The sequence below is a fragment of the Silene latifolia genome, chromosome 10, assembly GCF_048544455.1.
Source record: "Silene latifolia isolate original U9 population chromosome 10, ASM4854445v1, whole genome shotgun sequence".
NCBI classification, from domain to species: Eukaryota; Viridiplantae; Streptophyta; class Magnoliopsida; order Caryophyllales; family Caryophyllaceae; genus Silene; species Silene latifolia.
Genome location: NC_133535.1, coordinates 20,964,546 through 20,988,157, shown reverse-complemented (window position 1 = coordinate 20,988,157; position 23,612 = coordinate 20,964,546). Strand labels below are relative to the sequence as shown.

The following is a 23,612-nucleotide window of genomic DNA, read 5'->3' as shown; positions in this document are numbered from 1 at the left end:
TTCCAATTCAACTTTGATAATTTAAACTAACAAAAGGCACAAATTAAGCATGCATGCAACAAATTTTACATGTGAAAACTACTATTCAACCAAAAATCACCAAACATACAAAAACAACAAAGATTGTGACGATAATTCGTCGAGTAACTCGAAATATGTTACCTTAAGCTAGAAAATGAGCAATTAGCACCTCAAAACCGAAACCCTAATCAACAACTAGCCGCTATCCTCTACAATATATGAGTCCCCGAACTCGTCCTCCAATTCTTCACCTAAATAAACAATTAAAACACAAAGATAAGTATATAAACCGAAATTTCCGAAAATTGGTCTTAAAACAACTTCAAGAAAACTGAAATTAAATTATACCAAGTTGTAGATCGCGACGAGAGGATTCCGGAAAGGTAAATTTCGTGAAAAACCGATAAGAAACGAAGAAATTATGGCCAAAACAGCTTGAATTTTTGTTGAAATGTTTTTGGTTGAGTTTGAATGTTGATGAACAAAGAAAAAACCAGAAAAATGAAGAAAGGAAGGGGTGGTGCGCATGAAGGGAGAAAGGAAAGGAGGAAAGGAAGGTGCGGGATTTTTAGTCGGGATTTTTACGAGTCGGTTTTGACTCGTTTCAATAATAATTAAATCCGTAAGTCAAACGCAAATTCCGTCAAGACCAAAGTTTTTAAACACGAGATTACAAGAAAATTGAGTATTCATACGACCCACTTCCAATTTCGTTTACCCAACGTTCAAAAGAATTGTCATTTTCCCCCCCCGATACGCCCTTATTTCGAAATAAAAAGTTTTACACGGTTTAAACTATTTTTAAACATTTCGAAACTATCAAAATAAATACTTTTCTTCAAAATATAATAAAATTATATTTCTTTGAATTATTTTTACTTTAATTACTTTAAATATCAAATTTTATTTGATTAATAAATTATTTTTGAAATATATTAACGGTCCGAAATTACGGGGCGTTACACAACAGCAGTCGGGAAGCGCAAATCTGACCGCCTCGGCCAGACCGAGAGTGGAAGAGGAAGCGACCGACATGCCAACATGTTGCTGAGCAAATTGGGAAACGTGAACCTTGCTACCTCGGCCTGTTCAGGTGCAGCAGAGGATACGACCAATATGCTAAAAACGTTTAAGTACAGTTGAGATACGCAATCTAATTGCCTCGGCCAAGCCGAAGGTAAAACGAAAAAACGCTCAATATGTTTAAAAACGTAAGAAGACAACTGAATGGGTGATGAGAACAAAGCCTCGGCCAAGCCGAAAGCAAATAAACAAACTTCATTGAAAATGTTTACAGGTGAGACAAAATAAAGTCGACGGCCGTCCCCATAGGGGTCGCCTAAGCTCAACCTACCAAAGTTTAACAAAAAAAGAGGAGGAACAACAAAAATTACAACATTCATACATGAAGCTCCAAAAGGATGGCAGGGAGGAAAGGCTCAAAAGTTGGCCCCCGAACAGCTGAAACTGTCCGAAAGGCCAGGTGAGTCTGGTGACGACCGCCCGTCTCCCTATGCTTGTCGCCGCTCGCCACCGGCAGCAGCAGCAGCATCACCGTCGGTGGGCGGCCCAGAGGACGACTTGGCAGTTTCGCGGCCCTTGCCCTCTCAGCCTCCTCTCTAGCCTCCTTCACCTTAGCATCATGGGCCGCCTTGGCCGCTGCTTCCTGAGCAGCCTTCGCCGCCTTCGCCTCTGCCGCGGCCTTGGCCTCCTCAGCAGCCGCCTTCTCATCCTGAAGTTTGTCAAAATCTTGCCACGGAAAAGTGCCTTCAGGAAGGAGGGCCTTAATCGCATCCCTTGTAGCATCTTGACTTGGTTGGTCCCGCATCGGCACACATTTCGGGGATGATGACGGTTTCAAGCATCTCAATATCCTTCTCCCTCCGAGTAAGGATAGCCTTTGTGCCCTTATGTTCCTTCGCCTCGGCCAAATGCAGGGTCTTCCATCTTTCCCTCTCCTCAACCATGGCCTTATAACCGCCCTCAAGTTTGTTTCTCTCCTCCCATGACTTAGCGGCATCAGCCAACGCAGACTCAACCTTTGCTCTCTCGGCCAGGACCACCTTCTCAGCGTCCTCTTTAAGCTTTCGCTCAGCGAGGAAGTCCTTCATGGTGGCAAGGAAGTCCTGCTTCGCCTTCTCGGCCTCCTCCCTAGAAGCGGCAAGCTCAAGCCTATGCCGTTCGAGCGTAGGGGCAGTTTGAGCCACGAGCTTTTCTTGCTCGATAAGATGAGTGCCTTGCAACTTGACCCCACTTCACCGGCCTTTTGGCCAACCTTATGCCGTCCGCCCTGAGCTGAACGAAGGAAGCCTTCTCGGACGAGGAGTCGGCGGGGACATTTTTGTCGCCCGTCTGCACAGGCTGCTTCTCCAATTGCCGTTCGGTGAGAACAACAGCTGGCGACGGCTGATCTATAAAAAACTCAGACAAAGCGTCCATGTCAACATTCATCGACATATCAGAAAGCCTGTCATCAGGAATGCATAAGGAACCTGCTAAATCCGAGCCATGGGTTAGATTCGTACCAGTCCTGGCCTTCTTGGATTGAGGGCCGGCTGACCCCTCTTCTTTCCCTGCCTCGGTAATAGCAGCAGCAAAGCGGGCGTTGTTTCTTTCCTCTTATTTGAAGGAGGAGGACCCTCCAGAACGGTGACGTCCTCGTCAACATTGACGACCACCTTATCCTTTTGGACTACGGGGATTGGAGATCGAGTTGGAGTTGACGTCGTAGCCGCCGCAGATGTTACTTTTGGTCTCCGGCGCGGCACGTTACCGCCAATCTCTGCTTGAGTCGCCCCCACATCCATTGCTTTCAACGCCTGCTCCATGAGTTCGTGCGGGGCCTGTTTGCGATCCCGCGGCGCGGCCTTAGGGTGCAGTTCAACAACTCTCATGTCCTGGTCAAGTCCCAACTTGCTTAGGATGGAGACAGATAGATCCCGGCCAAATCGATCTGTAAGAAACAAAGCAGGAGTTAAGCGAAAGAAGTAAACCGAGGCTCAAATATCGAAGCATAAAAGCAAAGGAGGGCCTCATACCGACCCCACTCACCCTGGCTGAGGGCCGGTATGAGGCCGACGTGGCAAAGCGGCTCGTCTTGAAGGACGATCTGCGTCGGCGGCATCCATCCCTTCGGCGTGCCATCCTTCTCAGCCTCAAACATGCTCATTGCCCGCACTTCGTCGTCTTTAAGATAAACCTTCTTGGCGTCCATCTTAATCTTATTACGGGAGACATATCTTTCATGCTCCCTCTGACTCTCGCAGCGCAAATTGACGCGGCGCTCGAAGGACCGGGGCAGAGGATAGTCCTCCGGAACCTCGACATATACCCACCGCCCCTTCCAGTCTTTGCAGGATGTTAGCTTGGAGACGGTCACGTAACCCGGCTCAGTCTGCACACTGTACCACCCCATGACGCCTTGGGTAGACAGCCGAAGATGGTGGAGCCGGCGGAAAAGGTTCACCGTTGGGGCCACCCTCTTAAAGAGACAAAACCATACGAAGCCAATAATCGTCCTAATGGCCAACGGGTGCAGTTGTGCCACGGCGACATTCATGGCTTTGATTATGGCCGAGACGCGTTCATGAAGAGGAAAACGGAGCCCATACTCCAGATGCCTAATATACACGCCTATACAGCCTTCGGGAGGGCAACAGACTGCCTGATCACCCTCAGGGACAATAATTCTATACCCCCTGCCGAAGTTGTAATGGTTTTCGAAAAGTTCAGGCCCGGAGACACTAGCGAACTTGTTCGTCCAAACACGATCAGGTTTAATCGAGCAGGCTTCGCCGTGCCACAAGTAATGCGGCCTCTCTGAATCAGATTGGGTCTTTTCCTCCTCATCATCATCAAAATCCTCGAGATATTTCTCGTCGATTTCAGGAGAAGGCGACTTGCGACCCCCGAACCCTACCGGGGTGACAACCAGTGGCTCCTGTTCATCAGGACGCGGCGGTTCGCCCCCCGGGGTTGAGGTACTAGCCGGAGCGTCAGCAGCAGACATGGTGGCAAACGAATACTTAACAAATAAAAGTTGGGGAAAAATTTGTTTTTACCTTGAAAGAAAGTGTTACGCCGAGTAACGCTTCGAAAATTAGAGAGAGAAAGAAACTCTTCGAAAACTAGAGAGAGGAAATTTTTCTTGAAAATGAAATTTGTACGACAAAATGAGGGGCACACTGCTCTATTTATAGAGCAAAGCCCATTCAGTGGACCAATCAGAGCAAAGCCCATGAAGCGTCCACCAATCAACACCAGGCCACGTGTCAAGCATGCAGCCACGGAATGTCAATCGACATACAGTGACCCATCTTCTTCGACACGCTCCTTGGTATCTACTTGCCAACGGCCAGCTGATCAACCAAGCTTGGCAGCACCGGCGGGGGGCAATCAAAAGCACACGGCACTCCCAACCTTGGTCTCGGCCAGCGCCATTTTCTTTTCCACATTCGATGTCCATTACACATCAATGTGGAGGGGGGATATGGTACGGCCTGAACAGGACCAAGCCGAGGAGGAAGTTCGACATGCGCAGAATACGCTCAACACGCATCGAAGGTCCATACCACGGCATAGACTACGCTGGGGGCAAATTGATGAGGCATATTCTGCACCCGCTGACCGAGTCAACACATTGACCAAGGTCAAAGCTAAAAGACAACAAGTCAAAGGAAAAACGGCCTAAACGACAAAGCCTGTCGGCCTGTCACTTGGGTCTCGGCTTGGCAACTAGCCGGCCGAGAGGCATATCCGTGTACTCACATCCAGTCCCCTCGGCATGGAGTCAACCAGGCCTGCCGGCCTGTCATGGGTCCCTCGGCCGAGGGTAAGACAGTCTTTCCACATGCTACGCCACTTGGCCACTTGGCCACTACGTGACAAAAGGTGAAAGTCTATAAATACTCCACATCTCTCATTGAGAAAATAATTTGAATCTGGTATCAAAACTCCCTTATTTCTCTACAATATACTTTGCCAAGTTAAACATACAACTTATCTTTCTAAGTTTACTGACTTGAGCGTCAGAGTGAGTACGCTCGGCCCCAAGCCGAGCCCTCAGTTGGTTCATCTTTACAGAAAAGAGCGAAAGGAAGAGACAAGCAACGACATCATTCTACAAGCTCAAGTGGTCACAATCCTGCTCCGGAATTACACCCGGAACAATTTGGAAGGGCCGTAAATCTTGCTTACAATCGTTGTAAAATAACTTACTCATTTCATCTTAGTTATTTATTTATATTTTTCAATTTTTTGTAAGATATACGGTGTACTTTAATTAAGTAGTACTATGATTTTTTTTTTTTATGACGAGGAGGTTGAATCTAGACCTGACAAAATGGATCATTGGGTCGGGTTTGGGTCAGGTCAATTCGGATCTCTCGTTGAGTTCAGGTTAATTCGGGTCGAGACGGGTCTTTTCGGATTTCGGATATGTTTCGGGTTTGTTGTCGGGTCTGTTTTGGGTCAAGAGGGTCGGGTTGTTTCGTTTCGGGTTATTTTCGGGTCAATGAATAATAGAGAAATAGCCATTTCAAGTCTTTTTGGTTTAGGCCCTACTTGGTAAACAACGGATTAGTATTAGCAGAAGCAGATTTAAAAAGTAGATTTGACTAACATAATGACTTAACAGGTTTGACTAGCAGATTTATTTAGCAGAATTGTCTTAGAGGTGTTTGGTATTGACAATTTTAGATTAACAGATTGTTAAGATCTTTTGTAAGATGACAAATAAGGATATGAACAAATTAGTTATTAAATATATAAAAGGAAGGTTAGTATTTTTTTTAGGTGGTAAATAAGACAAAAAAAAATTCTAATCCGCTAACCCAATATGCTGTTAGGAGCAGCATATTGCAAAATAGCATATTAGACCCCAATATGTTATTTCAATATGCCATTAACCAAACGCTCTAAATAACATATTTATAAGTCAAACATGCTAAACCACTTCAATATGCTGAAATTTGGCCAATATGTCATTTACCAAATAGAGCCTTAATTAGAGTTATATTTTGTCCGATCATTTTCGGGTTTGGTTGTTTCGGATCGGGTCATTTTCGGGTCGGGCCAGTACGGGTCAAGAAAGCTCGGGTCATGTTCAGGTCGGGTCAATTCGGATTTTCGGGTCACATTCGGGTGATTAGTTCGGATCTCGGGTCAGCTTCTTCAGGTCGGGTAGCTTTTGTCAGGTCTAGTTGAATCCTCCGACCCATGCATTCATGCACCACCACATGGACCATGTAAGCCACCCCTTCAGGGGCTGCAGTGGCCCAGGGGCGAAACTACCTTGTTGCAAATGGGTGCCCTCGCTACCCCAAACCCAAAAGAATCGGTTTAAAAATTAAATTCTGCTACCCCAAAATAGCTAGAAAATTGAGAAAGCAGATAAATATTAATAAGTGAAATAAAAATATAAGAAGATGCTAGTAGCTTAGTGGTCACGTGGTTAAAATTGTTGAATTGTACCACTACATCATGTCATCATTACATACTCTCTGAATCATACTGAGTATATTCAAATCAAATCCGAATATCTAACAATGCTTTCTATCTACCCAAAAAAATGCTACGCTTCCTGACTTAGGGTTGACCCTGGTAGGAGGTTAGTACTATTGATGTATTTATTTTTGTTCATCATGATTGAGTCTCCCATTTGATGATGATTATTCATGCATGAGAATTACCTGTACGTATTTTTTTGTTTTTGTTTTTTTTTTTACCCTTTTAATACGCTACTATAATCTATACTACGTTATACGGTCTCGGACTTCTATCATAGTTGATCGTCTCATTAACTAGTACGAGTACAAGTTATAGGCTATAGTCTGCTACCTTGTTACGCTGTGATGATTTAAGCTTGCTGTCCTTAGTAATTGATGATTTTATGTGATAATACCTGTGCGAGGATATGGTTCTTGTTTAATTACTTTCCGTAAGAATTTTTTTATTGAAGGGTACCATGTTCTCCGTAGAATTATAAATAGCTGAGGGGTACGGCCATAGATTTTCCGAAAATGAAGGGGTACTATGTAAAAAATTGAAAATCCCATCCAAATTTTATACGGAGTAGTATAATTAACAGTAAAATTACGCACTCGAATCCGTCATTTTCTGTGAATATTTGCCTACCTTCTAGAGCTTCATTGAACTAGCTTTTGTCACTCGACATGTGTATCCTTCATTTGCTACCACTCTTTGATTCTGTTACTTCGTATTGAAATTTGTCTATGTCGGGACTCGGGAACTTACTTAATGCCCTTAATGGTCTGAATTTTGGTTTCTTAATTCTAACACAACTTTTGGACATGGACAAGTTATATGACAGATTGACAGATGATGCCACAATATCGGACATGGAGACGTTATCTAACAGAAGTATCTGTGATTCCTAATTAGTCTTCCACTCTTAGCTATCCTTATAGTTACCCGCCATTGATAATAGATGAGGTGTAAATTGGTAAAGACTAAAGAAGTATAACTCTCCAACCTACTCGAAGTAACATCTGACGAATTGAGATAAATGAAGCTAACGGACATCTTACGATACTTACTGTGTGATCGTAAGCTCGAGAAGCCAAAGGTTAGGTCTTTCCTAAATGGTCTCTTTATAAGACTATTGTACAATTTGCAATTTGATATTTTATTACGAGTAATAATTGTTGGAATAATGGCTCTAATAGTTTTTTGTCCCACATTGGAAAAATACTAGTTAAGTTGTTTTTTGGAACATTTTTTAATATTTTCAAAGGTTCAATTTCCGAGAGTGATTGGCGCAGTCTACGGAATTGATTGTTGTGGTCATCCAAGCTGATTGCCCGGTTTACCATGCTTTCTTATTTTCCAAAAACTGATTTCGTTAATTCTTAAGCTTTTTTAGCCTATATAAACAAGCATTCTCCTTCAGTTTTGAGACAACAAAAATTATTATTCTCCCATACATTCTTAAGAAATATTCTTTGAGGTTTTCTGGCAACGATCTTGGCTGTTCTCATCTGCGTCTTTGCCTACACCGAAGTCGCAGCGGTTGTGTTAATCCTGTGGGTCGAATGCCATTGAGGCCGTGTGTAGCAGACGGGGCATATTTGACTTTAGGACAGTGACCTCAAGTCACGTCACAACCTCCTCCTTATCCAGATAAGCTCTCTCCTTTTACTATTTAATAACTATTTATCATAATTACAATTATATTATTTACTTTATAATACATAAGCTAATTTATCCGAGACATGTTATGTTATTTCGCCACTAGTCATATTATATGCCTAACAATCTAAAGTCAAATATTCTTGGTCGTTAATTTTTTTTTTTAAGGTGATATGGCAATTTTTTTTGTTTCTGCTTATCTGTCACCAAAATGTATCTTATTTTTATTCTTTTCTTACATATATGTCACGTGTACGACCTTATGCTAATTAACATATATAATGAGTAGTGGCACCAGGTAGTACATGTAGAACGGCCGTGGTTTTGTATAAAGAAAATGGTTGATACATAATTATACTCACAACTTAATCTTTTGCTCTTTAGTTGTTTAATAAGTGCTCACGTATTTGATCACACACTTGCCAGACTTTTGAATGATTTTGTTGTGCATTTACACTATGAGCGTAAGGAGAAAGGTTTGTATACGTTACTACGATATTGTTCATGATTATAAATATTTGTCATGGAAGCTTTGTTGGTTTTGTGAGTAATTAGTTATGTATTTTTCACAATTTTTTTTCTCCCAAAATGGAGGTCTAAGTAATTATTTGCAATTTTCCAAATTGAAGTTCTCAATGTTGGGAATTAATAACGTGGGAATTTATATATTTTTTTTGGAATTTCACCAGTATATTTCACTTGCCTAGCTTTTTGTTTAAACAAATGCTGAATCATTGAATTCTATGTGGAATTTGTCAAACTTTGAGCTTTGTATTTAATTTGTATGTGACATATGTTTTTGGTACTATTCCAAGTTTTAATACATGATATGTATGTTTGAATGCTATTATCAAGTATAATCAGAAGAAAGGAAAATAGTTAACAACAAATAAATTGTGACTTGTATCGTTACTCGTGGATGGGTTTATTGTTTTTTTTAATCACTCAAAAGTATATAGAATCATCTCCCATGAGTTTGTGAAAAGTTTAATTTTTTTTGGTCTAAACCACCCGGTAATCCAAACCACATTGGGCCGACTAATCCGGATTTCGGGGCGTGTCCAAGGATTACGGTATTTAAACCCCTCCCAATCGCAGTTGTGGGGGATCGTTCCGCAGACCTCCCTACCAAGCGCAGCCCCATGCTACCACTGCGCCAACCAACGATTGGTTGAAAAGTTTAATAATGTGTGAATGTTTTTATAACATGATGGATGATAGGAAATATATACTGAATATAATGGGTCACATATTTTTTTTTTTTTGATTTTGTGACACTTAGTCTATTGCTTGATTTGTCTTAATGTAATGATATTTTTAATATCTGAGCTATGAAACATGTGTGTTATAGAGTAGCAAGATATGTGGAGATATGAGTACATCTATGAGACAAATTTTAGTTGTTCTCTTGTTTTTCAATATCAGATAATTTTTGAGTTGTTCTCTAAGTGAGTAAACAAATGTGGTGGTTCATAACTTTTGCCATTTATACAGTTGACAAAAATGAAACCATGATATGTACTTACCTCCCAAAAAATAAAAATGAGTTTATTTTTTTTCTCAAAATTATATCATATGTGAAATTCTCATATGTATCCCTACATATTTGTGTATAATTTCGTGATCGTTATATTATGTTATCACTTATGTATGATGTGATAACATGTGGGGGAAGTAGTATTTTTTTGAGCAAACTTTGAAAAGTTGTGTTTTCTCTTTAAGTTATGAAAAATGTTTCCCTTATGTGATGTACTTGGATATATATGGAGCATCTTAAAAGAAAATATTGTATGTTTGTGCAATACAAAATTGGATTTAAAATAACTTGTTATGAATAGTTGGTTATGACAAAGTATAATTTGGCATCTTGGTTTATGATGTTAATAAGTTCCTATATGACAATAATGATGTTTGATGACATATTTCAGAAAAGGTGATTTTTGTTTATCATCTTATGTCATCTTAAATGTTAGCTTTGAGCATATAATATTGACCTTATCACTACGTGAAGTTTGTAGTTGAGCTGGAAGTTTTACGTTTTTTTTTTAAGATTAAATTGTCCAATTCTTACGAGCATTAATCAATTGGTTTAAAAGGTGTCTGCTTAGTTAATGCTTTGAGTAAGTTGTGGATTGTGGGGGCGTCTGGTGAAAGTATGACTATCCTTAACTCTGACGTATTTTATTTGAGTTTCAGTGTTGGAAGTGGTAGTGATAATGACAATTACATGGGAATGATTGATAGTTGTGAATACTCTGATATTGGGTTTGTATAAACCTGTTTATCCGTTTAAGAAATTTATGAATAGTTGGTTGGCAATATATGTATTCGAGTAATTACCTTTTATTTGGTTTAAATGCTTTTAGTAAACCAAGAAAAGGTAAAAGATGCATAATCTATATTTTTTTTGGTTTTGTTTTCGGGATTTTTCTTTAATGGAAGTTATTGGTGATAATTGGATCACTAATATATGAGCTATTTAAGATGTATTCTTGAGTTTATACATGACAAAATGAATTTGGTGGAAAGTAATTATATGCATATATATGATATTTGTACGTGTTAGGGGAGAGATATGATATAGCTTATGTCGTTGTAATAGTTGATGGACACCCTGGTTTTTGGTAAGTTAATCAATGAAAACAATTGCATCTTTGAGAATGAGTTTGGATTTTGAATGAACGTTAAATAATGATGTAGTTCATTTGACATTTAGATACAATTTTTCATAATGCTATATCATGTATGATAACTATACAAATTGTGTTGTTAATATGCAATAAGATGTGAAGTTATTATGCTAGAATTGGCAGGACAAGAAGTTGAAAGGTTCAGTGGTCTACTAGCATATATTCTTCTGTGGGGTGCTTTGAGATCCATTATATTGATGGTCATGCATCGGTAAGAAGCTACAATAAGGTGACTATTGAACAAAAGGATGATGAAAATATGATCAATATCAATGAGTTCACAAAGGTTGTGAAATTGTAAGCGGATATTGAGATCCCTTACACAATGTGATATCATAATAGTACGTACTTATTAAAATGTGAAGAGGATATTGAGATCCTCCTACTATTGGCCATGGTAGAAGTTGGTGTTGGTGGCACCACTAGGAATGGGTTTAAAACCTGTAAAGGGGTGAATTGTGATGGATACCCGTCTTAGTTCATCTAAGTTCAACGGGTAAAACTAAGTCACAAGGAACTCGAGATGTAATACTACTACCATTCCTATTTAATAAAGTGATGTGGTATTACTTTGTGTGCATTTCTTGTAGTTACAGATATATTGTCATTGTGGAAGGTTGAGCAATGGCTCTTAATGAGTTCATAGTCTTTATGGATGGTTTGCGACAATCAAACCTAATGAACTCACCTATGTGATTGTGGGGGTTTCTCGCCCTAACCCCAAGAGGTTCTTTAGGTTTTGGACCTCTAGAGACATTCATTAAATAACCGGGAATTACGTGAGGGGCAAGTATAATTTGTTCCTATCCTTAAAGTTCATGATGAGTTCATGGATTATGCGAGTTCTAGCCCTGATTTGGAATCAAGCAAGTGCGCAAAAATTCTCTTACCAACTCCATCAAAAGGTTAAAGGCTTAGTCCACCAAAAATGGCGGTTTGAGAAAATTTGTATGTCACTGGGTGTTGGTTAAAGTCCACAGACACCTACAGCTAAACGCAAAATCCCCGTTGCCTTAATTACCTCAATTTTTTCTCTCTTACTCCTATTTTCGCCATTGTGGGGGATTGTTGGAATAATGGCTCTAATAGTCTTTTTGTCCCACATTGGAAAAATACTAGTTAAGTTGTTTTTTGGAACATTTTTTAATATTTTCAAAGGTTCAATTTCCGAGACTGATTGGCGCAGTCTACGGAATTGATTGTTGTGGTCATCCAAGCTGATTGCCCGGTTTACCATGCTTTCTTATTTTCCAAAAACTTATTTCGTTAATTCTTAAGCTTGTTTAGCCTATATAAACAAACATTCTCCTTCAGTTTTGAGACAACAAAAATTATTATTCTCCCATACATTCTTAAGAAATATTCTTTGAGGTTTTCTGGCAATGATCTTGGCTGTTCTCATCTGCGTCTTTGCCTACACCGAAGTCGCAGCGGTTGTGTTAATCCTGGGGGTCGAATGCCATTGAGGCCGTGTGTAGCAGACGGGGCATATTTGACTTTAGGACAGTGACCTCAAGTCACGTCACAACCTCCTCCTTATCCAGATAAGCTCTCTCCTTTTACTATTTAATAACTATTTATCATAATTACAATTATATTATTTACTTTATAATACATAAGCTAATTTGTCCGAGACATGTTATGTTATTTCGCCACTAGTCATACTATATGCCTAACAATAATTGTCCATTGTGAGTTCTCCTGTTTGATATATTATTGCTACTTACTTATAGATGTATAACTGTCTGCACTCTACTGTAATCTGTTTGATATATTACTGCTACTTACTTATTTATGGTTAATTTAGTAAAGTGGTAAATATCAGATTTTCAGTGGAAATGAAGAAAATTTTAATAAGAATGGAGCAACGCTACTAGAGGAGAGGATTTACTTGTTTAATGGCAGGACCAATTTCATATACTGCTTCTCAGTTGACGAAATCAACTCTATGCTTGTAGACAAAGATCAGATAATTGGGCGACCTACTCAGTATTTGAACACTTTAAGAGGTGTATGGTATTAACCAAGATCCTCCTTTATCCTCCATATCTTCACATAATCACAAATAAGTAAAGTAAATATTAATATTGTGTAAATATAGCTAGTGTATAAATCTTGTCTATAAGCTCCATATTCTAACCTAAATTAGAGGTCCATTAGTCCCTATAAATATCAATGTAAACATCATTATAATGTATCCTTCATACAATCAATACAAACCCTTTCTATATGGTATCTAGGAGCTCTTAACGATCCATCAACAACCCTCTCTCACCTCGGCACGCCACCTCCTTCAAACGTCCAACCCTATTTCCGTCACCATCACCACACCCGCCACCATGTCCACTCCAGAAATCACCATTCCTAACCCTCACGACACCACTACACCCTTGATATCACTCAGCCTCAATAATTGTGTCAAGTTGAACCCCATGAATTATGTCTCATGGAGGTTTCAACTCATGAACATCCTATTTGGCTATAGCCTATTCGGGTTTCTTGATGGAACCCAACCCGCCCCATCACCAACCATCACGGGTGATGACAAGCAGGAGAAACCGAACTCGGCCTATCTCTCATGGCTTAAACAACACGGTCTTATTCTGGGTGCTCTCATGGGCACTTTGAGTGCCACCGTTCAATCCCTAATAGTGAGAGCCACCACGGCCAAGGAAGCGTGGGACATCCTCGCTTCCACCTATGCAAACCCGTCTAGAGCGCATATTTTACAACTAAAAGACCGTCTAGACTCCATAGTCAAAAACTCTGATCAATCGATCAGTGACTACATAAATTCTTTTAAAACCTGTATTGACCAACTCGCATTGTTGGGCAAAACCGTCGACCCCGATGACATCATATCGAAAGTCCTCCCTGGCCTAGATTACAACCTCTATAAGTCAGTCATCGACACCGTCCGCAACCATGACAACCCAATTTCTTTTGAACTCCTTCATGAAAAATTACTTCATCAAACAACAACCATCAAATGATTTGTTCCAACCGACTGCAAACCTGTCTTACCGAAACAACAACAACAACAGCCGCGGCAACCATCGTCACCAATACCAGCCGTCTGCCAACAACTACAACCCTCTGCCCCACCAACCCTCGGCCTCCACCAATGCAACCCCACGACCCTTTAAGGGTCGATGTCAATGGTGTAGGCAAACGGGTCATGTAATTGCCAATTACCCCTTCTTTAGGAAATTATTTCCTAATATTGTGTTTCCTTCTCCACCATCTCGCAACAACCAGACCCCACCCCAGGCCAACACCGCCATCGCCAACAACCTCGGCCCCAACCCCAACTACCTGCTCGACAGTGGGGCCTCCCACCACGTCACCCACGACCTTGACACTCTTGCCCTTCACTCCCCTTATATCGGCCCAGACAACCTATTTATTGGAGACGGTTCCTCGTTGGACATTGCTAATATAGGTTCGCTTCGCTTACCTTTCTCATCGCTCAAATTTACGAATGTTTTACATGTACCTCGTATCTCTCGTAATATTTTATCTATTTCACAATTATGTCGAGAAAATAATGCGTATGTAATTTTCTCATCATCTTCGTTTATTTAAGGAAATCTCGACGGGAACGATACTCCTCCAGGGCCGAGCTAAAGACGGAATTTACGAGTTGAGCCCGTCCCAACCCCACACCTACTTCACCAAGAAAGGCTCAACTCCTCTTTCGTGGCATCATAAATTAGGACACCCGACTTATGATGTAATGAAACTCATTAATAAAAATGCAACATTTCAATTTTTCGATTTTTCTTTTTTCAATTCGTGTCATGTCAGTAAAAGCACGAAATTACCATTCGCAACATCGTCATTCAAAACAACTAAACCACTCGAATTAATTTACTCGGACCTATGGACAAGTCCCGTTCTATCACGCGAAAAATATAAATATTATGTTATATTTGTCGACCACTTTACTAAATATATTTGGTTATTTCCATTAAAACAAAAATCCGAAACCACTCAAGTCTTTTTCCGATTTAAGGCTCTCGTAGAAAAATATTTTAATACAACCGTTAAACATTTTTTTTCCGACAATGGTGGAGAATTCCAGAAATTAACTCTCGCCTTACTCGATAATGGTATAAGTCATTCAACCTCTCCGCCTCACACTCCCCAACATAATGGATACGCGGAACGACGTCACCGTCACATAGTTGAAACTGGGCTCGCACTCCTATCCCATGCGGGCCTCCCAACCACCTTATGGCCTTTTGCGTTTAGTACCGCCACCTATCTAATTAATCGTCTACCAACTCGAACTTTAAACAACCAAACTCCGTATTTTAAACTCCACAATGTCGAACCAAACTATGACAAACTACACAATTTTGGTTGGTTATGTTACCCATGGCTTCGGCCCTATACCAAGAACAAACTCGATTATCGATCTACACCTTGTATCTTCGTAGGATACTCTACCACTCAAAGTGCTTTCCACTGCCTTGATCCCAAGACCAATCGTATTTACACTTCTCGTCATGTTAAATTTATTGAAGACGAATTTGCCTACCAAAGTCTTCTTACTGCTACATCAACCCCTCATACTCACACCAATCCTGATGAATGGTGTAACCTTGTTATTCCTGTATTATCGCACCCTCCCAATGACGCTTCCAGCACCATTCCACCTGCTGCCTACCAATCTCGACATCCCATTCATAACGTATATACTCGCCGAACAAGCACCACCACCCCCTCATCAACCGCTGCACCCTCGACATCTACCACACCTCCATCCACCTCGGCCACCATACCCGCAACGAACCCACAACCACCTAGCACATTAGTCACTCGTCTTCAAAATAATATTCGAAAGCCCAATCCTAAATATGCAAACCTCGCTCAAGCTTCCACCACAACTCACTCGCTACCAAACACGGTCAAACAAGCGCTTGTCCTTCCTCCATGGCGTCATGCTATGCAGGACGAATATGATGCTCTTGTCCGTAATAAAACTTGGACTCTCGTCTCTGGACAACCCTCTCATAATGTAATCGGCTGCAAATGGGTATATCGGATTAAATATAATCCCGATGGTACCCTAAAACAACATAAATCACGTCTCGTGGCTAAGGGATTTCACTAAAGACCTGGCATCGACTATACTGAAACCTTTAGTCCCGTGATTAAACCACCTACCGTAAAACTCATTCTCTCTCTCGCGGTCACCAACAATTGGACACTTTGACAACTTGACGTTAATAACGCTTTTCTACAAGGCACCTTAATAATGTGTATATGGCCAAGCCGCAAGGCTTTGTTGATTCCGCTCACCCTACCTTCGTATGCCAGCTAAACAAGGCCATATATGGCTTAAAACAAGCACCTCGCGCATGGCATACCGAACTTAAGACATACCTTGTCAACTATGGTTTCAAACAGTCCATATCAGACTCTTCACTATTTCTTCTAAAAACCACAACGACCTGTATTTACATGCTTGTCTACGTCGACGACATTATTATCACTGGTCCAAACCACACTCATATACAACAATTTATAACAAATTTAGCAAACCGATTCTCAATAAAAGATTTAGGACCGCTCTCTTATTTTCTTGGCATCGAGGTCGTACATAATGATCTCGGCATACACCTCAATCAATCTAAATACATATACGACCTACTAACCAAGTACAAAATGTCTGAAGCAAAACCTATAAATACTCCTATTGCCACGGACATCCAACTTATCCGTGAAGATAAAAAACCAGTCCAAGATCACTCGGATTATCGCGCCATCGTTGGGAGCCTACAATATCTCTCTCTCTCACACGACCAGACATTGCTTTCACTGTCAACCGTCTAGCTCAGTTTCTTCATCACCCCACGTCCACACACTGGACTGCCCTGAAATGCTTACTCCATTACCTTCAAGGCACTCAAAACCATGGTCTCCAACTTCATCCTACCTCACCTTTATGTCTTTGTGTCTTCATGCCTTCTGTGACGTTGATTTTGTAGGTGACAAACAATCCTACATCTCCACCACTGGCTACCTCATTTAACTCGGACGCAATCCAATCTCCTGGTCATCGAAGAAGCAACGTGGTCTGGCCCTATCTACAACCGAAGCAGAATTCCGCGTTGTCGCTGCTGTCACTACTGAAACTCTCTGGCTGCGCAACTTGCTCACTGAACTCGGCATAGTCACCACCAAAGCACCTGCCATCTACTGTGATAATTTGTCTGCAACCCTCTATGCCAAAAATCCGGTTTTTCATTCAAGAATGAAGCACATGGCTCTTGCCTTTCACTTTGTTCGTGAACAGCTACAACTCGGTCGCATTCGAATACAACCCATTGCTGGCAAAGATCAACTTGCTGATGCGCTAACCAAGCCGCTTCACAAGCCACGATTTCAAGAACTGCGAGACAAGATTGGTCTTCTACCTCCGAAGTCCATCTTGAGGGGGAGTATTAACCAAGATCCTCCTTTATCCTCCATATCTTCACATAATCACAAATAAGCAAAGTAAATATTAATATTTTGTAAATATAGCTAGTGTATAAATCTTGTCTATAAGCTCCATATTCTAACCTAAATTAGAGGTCTATTTGTCTCTATAAATATAAATGTAAACATCAGTATAATGTATCCTTCATACAATCAATACAAACCCTTTCTATATATGGGATGACAAATTGGTTCAGGTTAAAGGTATTGGTAATAAAATTGGGGAATCTACTTATTATCATTATCATTATAATACTCATTATAATACGTTCGGGTGTCACGAAATTGCAGTAGCCACAGAAATGGGTACTCATACGAATGTCCATAGGCTTATAGGGTGTTGTCTCCACATAATGTATCCTATTTTGGTTTATGAGTGGGAAGAAAAGGGAACTCTTGAGAGTCGGATAATCAATGACGAGGGGGAAAGCAAAGAGACACTTGAGTGGAAGGATAGGCTAAGTATTGCGTGGGAGATTGCTCATGCAGTTGCCTATTTGCAAACAGCTTTTGACAGGCCTATCGTACACAGAAACTTGAAACCTGCAAATGTATTCTTAGACCAAGACGATTCTGTCAAATTATCAGACTTTAGATTGTCTATTTCAATTCCAGTAGGTAAAAAGTATGTGGAAGAGGTCGTAAGAGGGACAATTGGCTATATTGCACTTGAGTATTTTAAGTCGAGCAGGGTGGCAGAGAGTTCTGATGTTTTTGCTTTTGGTACGATTCTTCTTGTACTCGTGACAGGGAAATCCCATTCCACCTTCGCTCAATCAAACTAAGACGCGGTTAGTTTATTAGAGTGGGTGAGGGAATGTTATGCAGTTAACTGCCTCGGCGATGTCGTGGATCCAAAAATCACTAGAAATGGACCAATTCTAGATGAGGTCCATCTGAAAGCAATGGTAGAACTTGCCCTTAGCTGCTCAGCTAGAGACGAAGAATGTAGGCCAACGATGGTGGACGTAGCTACTCAACTCAAGGATATCATCATGGCATCGTGCAACTCCCTTTAGCTCCATAGCTCATCATTGAAATTCAAATGTCCACTCTATCTATACTTCCTCCTGTGTTTTTGTTCTAGGATTCTAAACAATATGCAAAACACTAGACTTCTTTTATTTTGACGAACTAAACCTTTATTGTTGTAATAAGTCAGTTTACTATGCAATGTCTTTTACTGTCTTGTGTTTGTGTGGTACTAGCATAAAAGAGAGTGACATACTAAACATCTGGTTTCCTACACTGTCAAGAAGAAGAAGAAGAAGAAGAAGAAGGGGTTGACCATTGTTAGCTATTATTTACTGACTTTTTATCTTTTCCCTGTTTTCGAATTAATCACGGCTCATTCGAAAACAAGTTTTCTCAATAAATAGGCAAGAGGCGATATTTTAATTAATAGGTCTTGTCGATTCTGCCCTCTTACTGAGAAGGTGAAAACGCTCAATCATTTGTTTAGGGATTGTAATTTGGTGTCACGAATTTGGAGTTCCTTTCCTATTGTCATCAAAACTGTTAATGAGTGCCAAATCTGGATTGGAGATTGGTTATTTCTAGACCTGGCAAAATGGGTCAGACTAGAGGTGACAAACGGGTCAATTGGATTAGTTTCGGTTCGGGTTATTTCGGATTGGGTTCATTCGGTTTATCTGTTTTTTCGATTTCAGTTCGGTTCAACTCAGGTTGTATTCAGTTTCCACTTTTAATCGGTTGTAGATATTCCGGGTCGGTTCTGGTTCGACTCGGGTCAATATCGGAGCAAAAAAGGTTCGAGTCGGGTCAATATCAAAGCATTGGAGATTTAAATCAGATCAGGATCGGATCGGATCGAATGTCATGGGATTAAGTCTTTTTTAAAACATTGGATATAATAATACAAATAATGTTTTTGAAAAAAAGTAACATATAATATTTTTTTGTATAATTACGATATAATATTAATTCACTGACGTCAAATGTGTGATACTCATGTACAAAAAGACACATTAGATGTGACGCCTAGGTACATTCGGGTTATTTCAAGTTTCAATGTTAGGTTTCAGTCATCAATGTACGCGTTGAAATCGGTTCAGGTATATATAGGTTCAGATTAAAACAATTCAGGTTGAAACAGTTCAGGTTCATTCGATCTTGGGTCTATTTCAGATATTACAAACTCGGTTCGATTTCGAATCAATTCAGGTCGATTCAAGTTTCAGGGTGAAGTTCAGTTATACCTTTCGATTGTACCGTCAGGTGTCCATTCAGTTTTTTTCGGGTTCGGTATAATTTTGCCAGGTCTAGGTCAGACCCGAATGACCCGACCCGAAAGGGCTGACCCGAGACCCGAAAATGACCCGAACTTGCTTAATCCAAATATGACCCAAAACCCGAATTGACCCGTCCCGACCCAAACATTGTCTGACCCAATGTTGACCCGACCCGAGGTGACCCAACTCGAAAAGACCCGACTCATAATTGACCAGGTCCCAAATGACTTGAAGTGACCCAAAATGACCCGAAGCGATTAGTACTAGGTCATATTAATATTATATATATATCAAAATAAAGTTTCATTGATTACAATTGTCCCTAATAAATAGTTAAATTTGCAAAATAGTATTTCTTAATCAAAATAGTTAAGTGCTTAGCCATTAATTCAAAAGCAACCCGACTCAAAATGACCCATACCCGAAAATGATCCGACCCAAAATGACCCGACAATAGGTCACCCGAAATTGACCTTAAACCCGAAATTGACCCAACCCAACCCGACCCAACTCGATCCGAAATATGTGATAGACCCGAAATAACCCAACCCAAACTAACCCGACCTGAGTGACCCGTTTTGCCAGGTCTACTATTATTTCTATGGATAATTTCATCTCCCTTTCATTGTTCGGGTGTACTTGACAGACTTTTAGATTAGTTGTTCTACATTATGTGACCTAGTCTTCCTCCATTATTGTGTAGGGGATGGTTGGAATAATAAGATTGTTGTTTGGACTTTCCATCTACTGAAAATTATTATAATTGGTAGAATCTCGAGTATCGTAATTGTATTATTCGTATGTTAAGTCATGATTACAAACTAATACGGCCTGGGTTTATATTGTATACAAAACATCGATATATACGGAAGGAGATAATTACAAATATATGTAACGGTTATATAATATCGTAAATATGGCAAGGAGATATATTGCCGTATTGTTTGCAGAGAACCGTTGCTGAGAGGGTCTAGTAATACCCCCTCTAGTTGGCGCGTGGAGATTCGAAACGCCTAACTTGGGTAAAAGTTCTTCAAACGGTATTTGACCAAAGGCCTTAGTAAAAATATCAACCAATTGAGCTTTGGTGTGGTCGTAGCTTGGATGGGTGGTGCCTTTGAGAATCTCGTCCTGAATAAAATGACAATCAACTTCAATATGTTTGGTCCGTTCGTGGAAGACAGGATTGCGAACAATGTATAGTGTGGACTGGCTATCGCATAGAAGCTTAATTAGTTTATCATGTGGAATGTCGAGGAAGGATAGAAGTCCTTTGAGCCACTTAAGTTCACAAACGGTATAGGCGATGGCTCTGGTATTCGGATTCAGCGGAAGACTTCGAGACTTTCTTGGTTTTACATGATATTGGGGAGCTGCCCAAGAAAATAAGATATGCGGACAAGGAGCGACAACTAGTCGGACAGCTCGCATAACTTGTGTCACAGTAGGCGTGTAAGGAGAGAGCAATGTTGGAGCGAAAGAGTAATTCTTGGCTCGATTATTTTAAGATAATGAACTACTTGTAGAGCGGCGTGCCAGTGATCAATTTGAGGGGCGTGCATAAACTGTGCAAGGATATGAACGACATAGATTAACTCTGAACGGGTAATAGTAAGGTAAACCAGTCGACCTACCAGCCGTTAATATGATTGAGGATCATTGACAACAGGAGAAGTCGAAATGCCGACGTTGTGATTTGGTTCTATAGGGACATGTGACGGCTTTGACGCTAGGAGACCTGTTTCTGTGAGGATTTCGAGGGCATATTTCCTTTGCGAGACAAAGAGACCAGTTTTATTTCGTGTAATTTCAAGTCCCAAAAAATATTTAAGAGGACCAAGATCCTTCATATGAAATCGAGTGTAATACCCGTCCTTTTAGGGACCCGTTGACTGACGTTGACCGACCTTAGTGACATGTATTGGTGTTTGGGAAACCTTACGAGAGATACCTTGTGTCATGTTAAGCGTTGGGTGTGTGGTACTCGATCTAGTCGGGGCCACTCGATTGAGTAGATGGGAGGCTCGATCGAGTAGGGGCCACTCGATCGAGTAAGTTAGTCACTCGATCGAGTAGCGTGTTTACAGTGAGGATTTATATATCGTGTTTCGTGAAACCTCAAGTCATTTCCGCCATTCATTTCCTAAACCTAGATGTCGTCATTCTTCCTTCTCCTTCACCTTTGTCCTTCCTTGAGGTCCTTGAAGATGCTTATGCCATGGGGATAGGTTGCTTGAGTTGGGTAGCGGTCTTGACGCCGGATAGCTATGCGTAGGTATGTCATCGTCATCATCGTTGTCGTTCTTGTTTTCAGTTAGGGTTATAGTGGTTGTGATGGATGATTGTACTGTTTGTATAGGTGTGTTACGTGGTTGTTGTTTGACATCTTGTGGTCGGAGATGGAATCGTTGCGGTGCGCTAAAGGTTCGCCTACTCAGTACTGTTGAATGTTTAGTGGGTCTCTTGTTGTGGGTTGATTGTTGTTATGACTTGTGGTTGATTGGTTATTGTAATTAGTTGGATTGCATTGTGTTGATTATCATTGTTGTGGTACAGCTGTCTGTGGTTGTTGTCTCTGGTTCTCGAGGTGCGTCCTCGACTGAGTGGAGTCACTTGTGGGAGTGGCTTCACGTCCTAGTTTCGCCCTCCGTGGAATCCGCTACGGGAGGGGATGTGCACATTAATGGGACAGGGTTATCGCTCGGTATGATGAGCGCGGCTTAGGTGGGAACGGCTGCGGTCCCCCACTGGCAGGGCTGGTCCAGTGGATAGTCTGTGACGAGGATTGAGTGGAGGAGATGTGGCTAGCGTGTGTACTGTTGCGTCTGCATTGTTATGTCAGTGGTTGGTGTGTCTCGTCAGTTACTGACCTTGTGTGGTTTTGTCTTCCTGTTTGTTTCTGTTATGTCTGCCTTGGTCCCTTATGGTGATAAGTCAGTCTGAGTAGGTGATGTCTTGGATGATAGCTGGATACTTGGCGGGATGAGTCCTTCACGAGTCATGATAGAAGTGTAGATCACCTAGTTGATAGTACTCCGAGTTGTATCTTGTTATCTTAGTTTGTTTAATCACTTGTAATAAACTTAAATTGTTCTTTTATCGACAGTTAATCATTACTATCCTCGGGCAACCGATATGGTGATGCCCTTATATGCAAGGGAAGGTATTGTTAAGGCTCCTTGGTATATGAGGGTGTCACAAAGTGGTATCAGAGAGACGATTTTGGAACCAATAACAAATAAACCTAATGAATGTATTGAGTCTAATAAAATGAACCTGGTGTATGTATATTAGGAGCCCCAGCTGATGCTAGATTTTGGGTGAGTAGGCGTCCTCATGTCAAAATCATGGCCCCATTATGCTAAAGCCAGTCACCGATTATGGGGATATCGAGTCATGAATTATGTGCTTAGTGCGTATAATAGAGGTGTTAGGAACGTTTGTGGTAAAGTCTTTATGGATGTTAGTGTGTGTAAATCTGATTAGAACTGTGAGAATCTATAGCTGAGTAGTAATGGAATGGTGATATGTTTGTAAAACATGACAGTGTGTATGGTATAATGTTGGTAATGTTTGTTCTAAATGATTGGTATAGTACTGGATGTAGAAGAAATTGTGAATATAGTAAGTAGTAATGATGGTAATTAGTAAGTTTTAAATGAGTTATAGCAATTGTCAACGTAGTACGGGAAGAATGTGATAGATGTATGGTTGAATGCTTCCGCAATGTCCTGTAATTAAGCTGAGTAAACTACTTGATGATAGTTGTGACATGGTTAAGTTGTTAGTGAGTTTGAACGGTAAGTCATAGCTTAATGCTAGACGGATGCTTAAGAGTGATGTATTGTAATTTGTGTTGTCAAAGTTATAAATGTACGATCATAATTGAAAGGAACGTGTTGAATGTATACATGGGAAAGCTTATAGTATAGTCAATTGGTTGCGTAATGTCGTCATGGAATAAAGTTAAACGTATTGCACAAGTAATATGTTTGTAGAATCGATACGTTGT

General features: G+C 40.7%; 1 protein-coding gene across 1 annotated transcript; it reads left to right on the top strand.

Annotated features, from left to right (window-relative positions):
* Positions 1 to 12,669: 12,669 nt before the first annotated feature.
* LOC141607257 (non-functional pseudokinase ZED1-like) lies at positions 12,670 to 18,531 on the top strand (the record flags this gene model as incomplete). The annotated part of the gene is made up of 2 exons (XM_074426616.1): positions 12,670 to 12,870; positions 17,546 to 18,531. Coding segments are annotated over 2 exons (789 nt in total), but the record flags the coding sequence as incomplete, so codon positions are not given.
* Between the last annotated feature and the right edge of the window lie 5,081 nt (positions 18,532 to 23,612).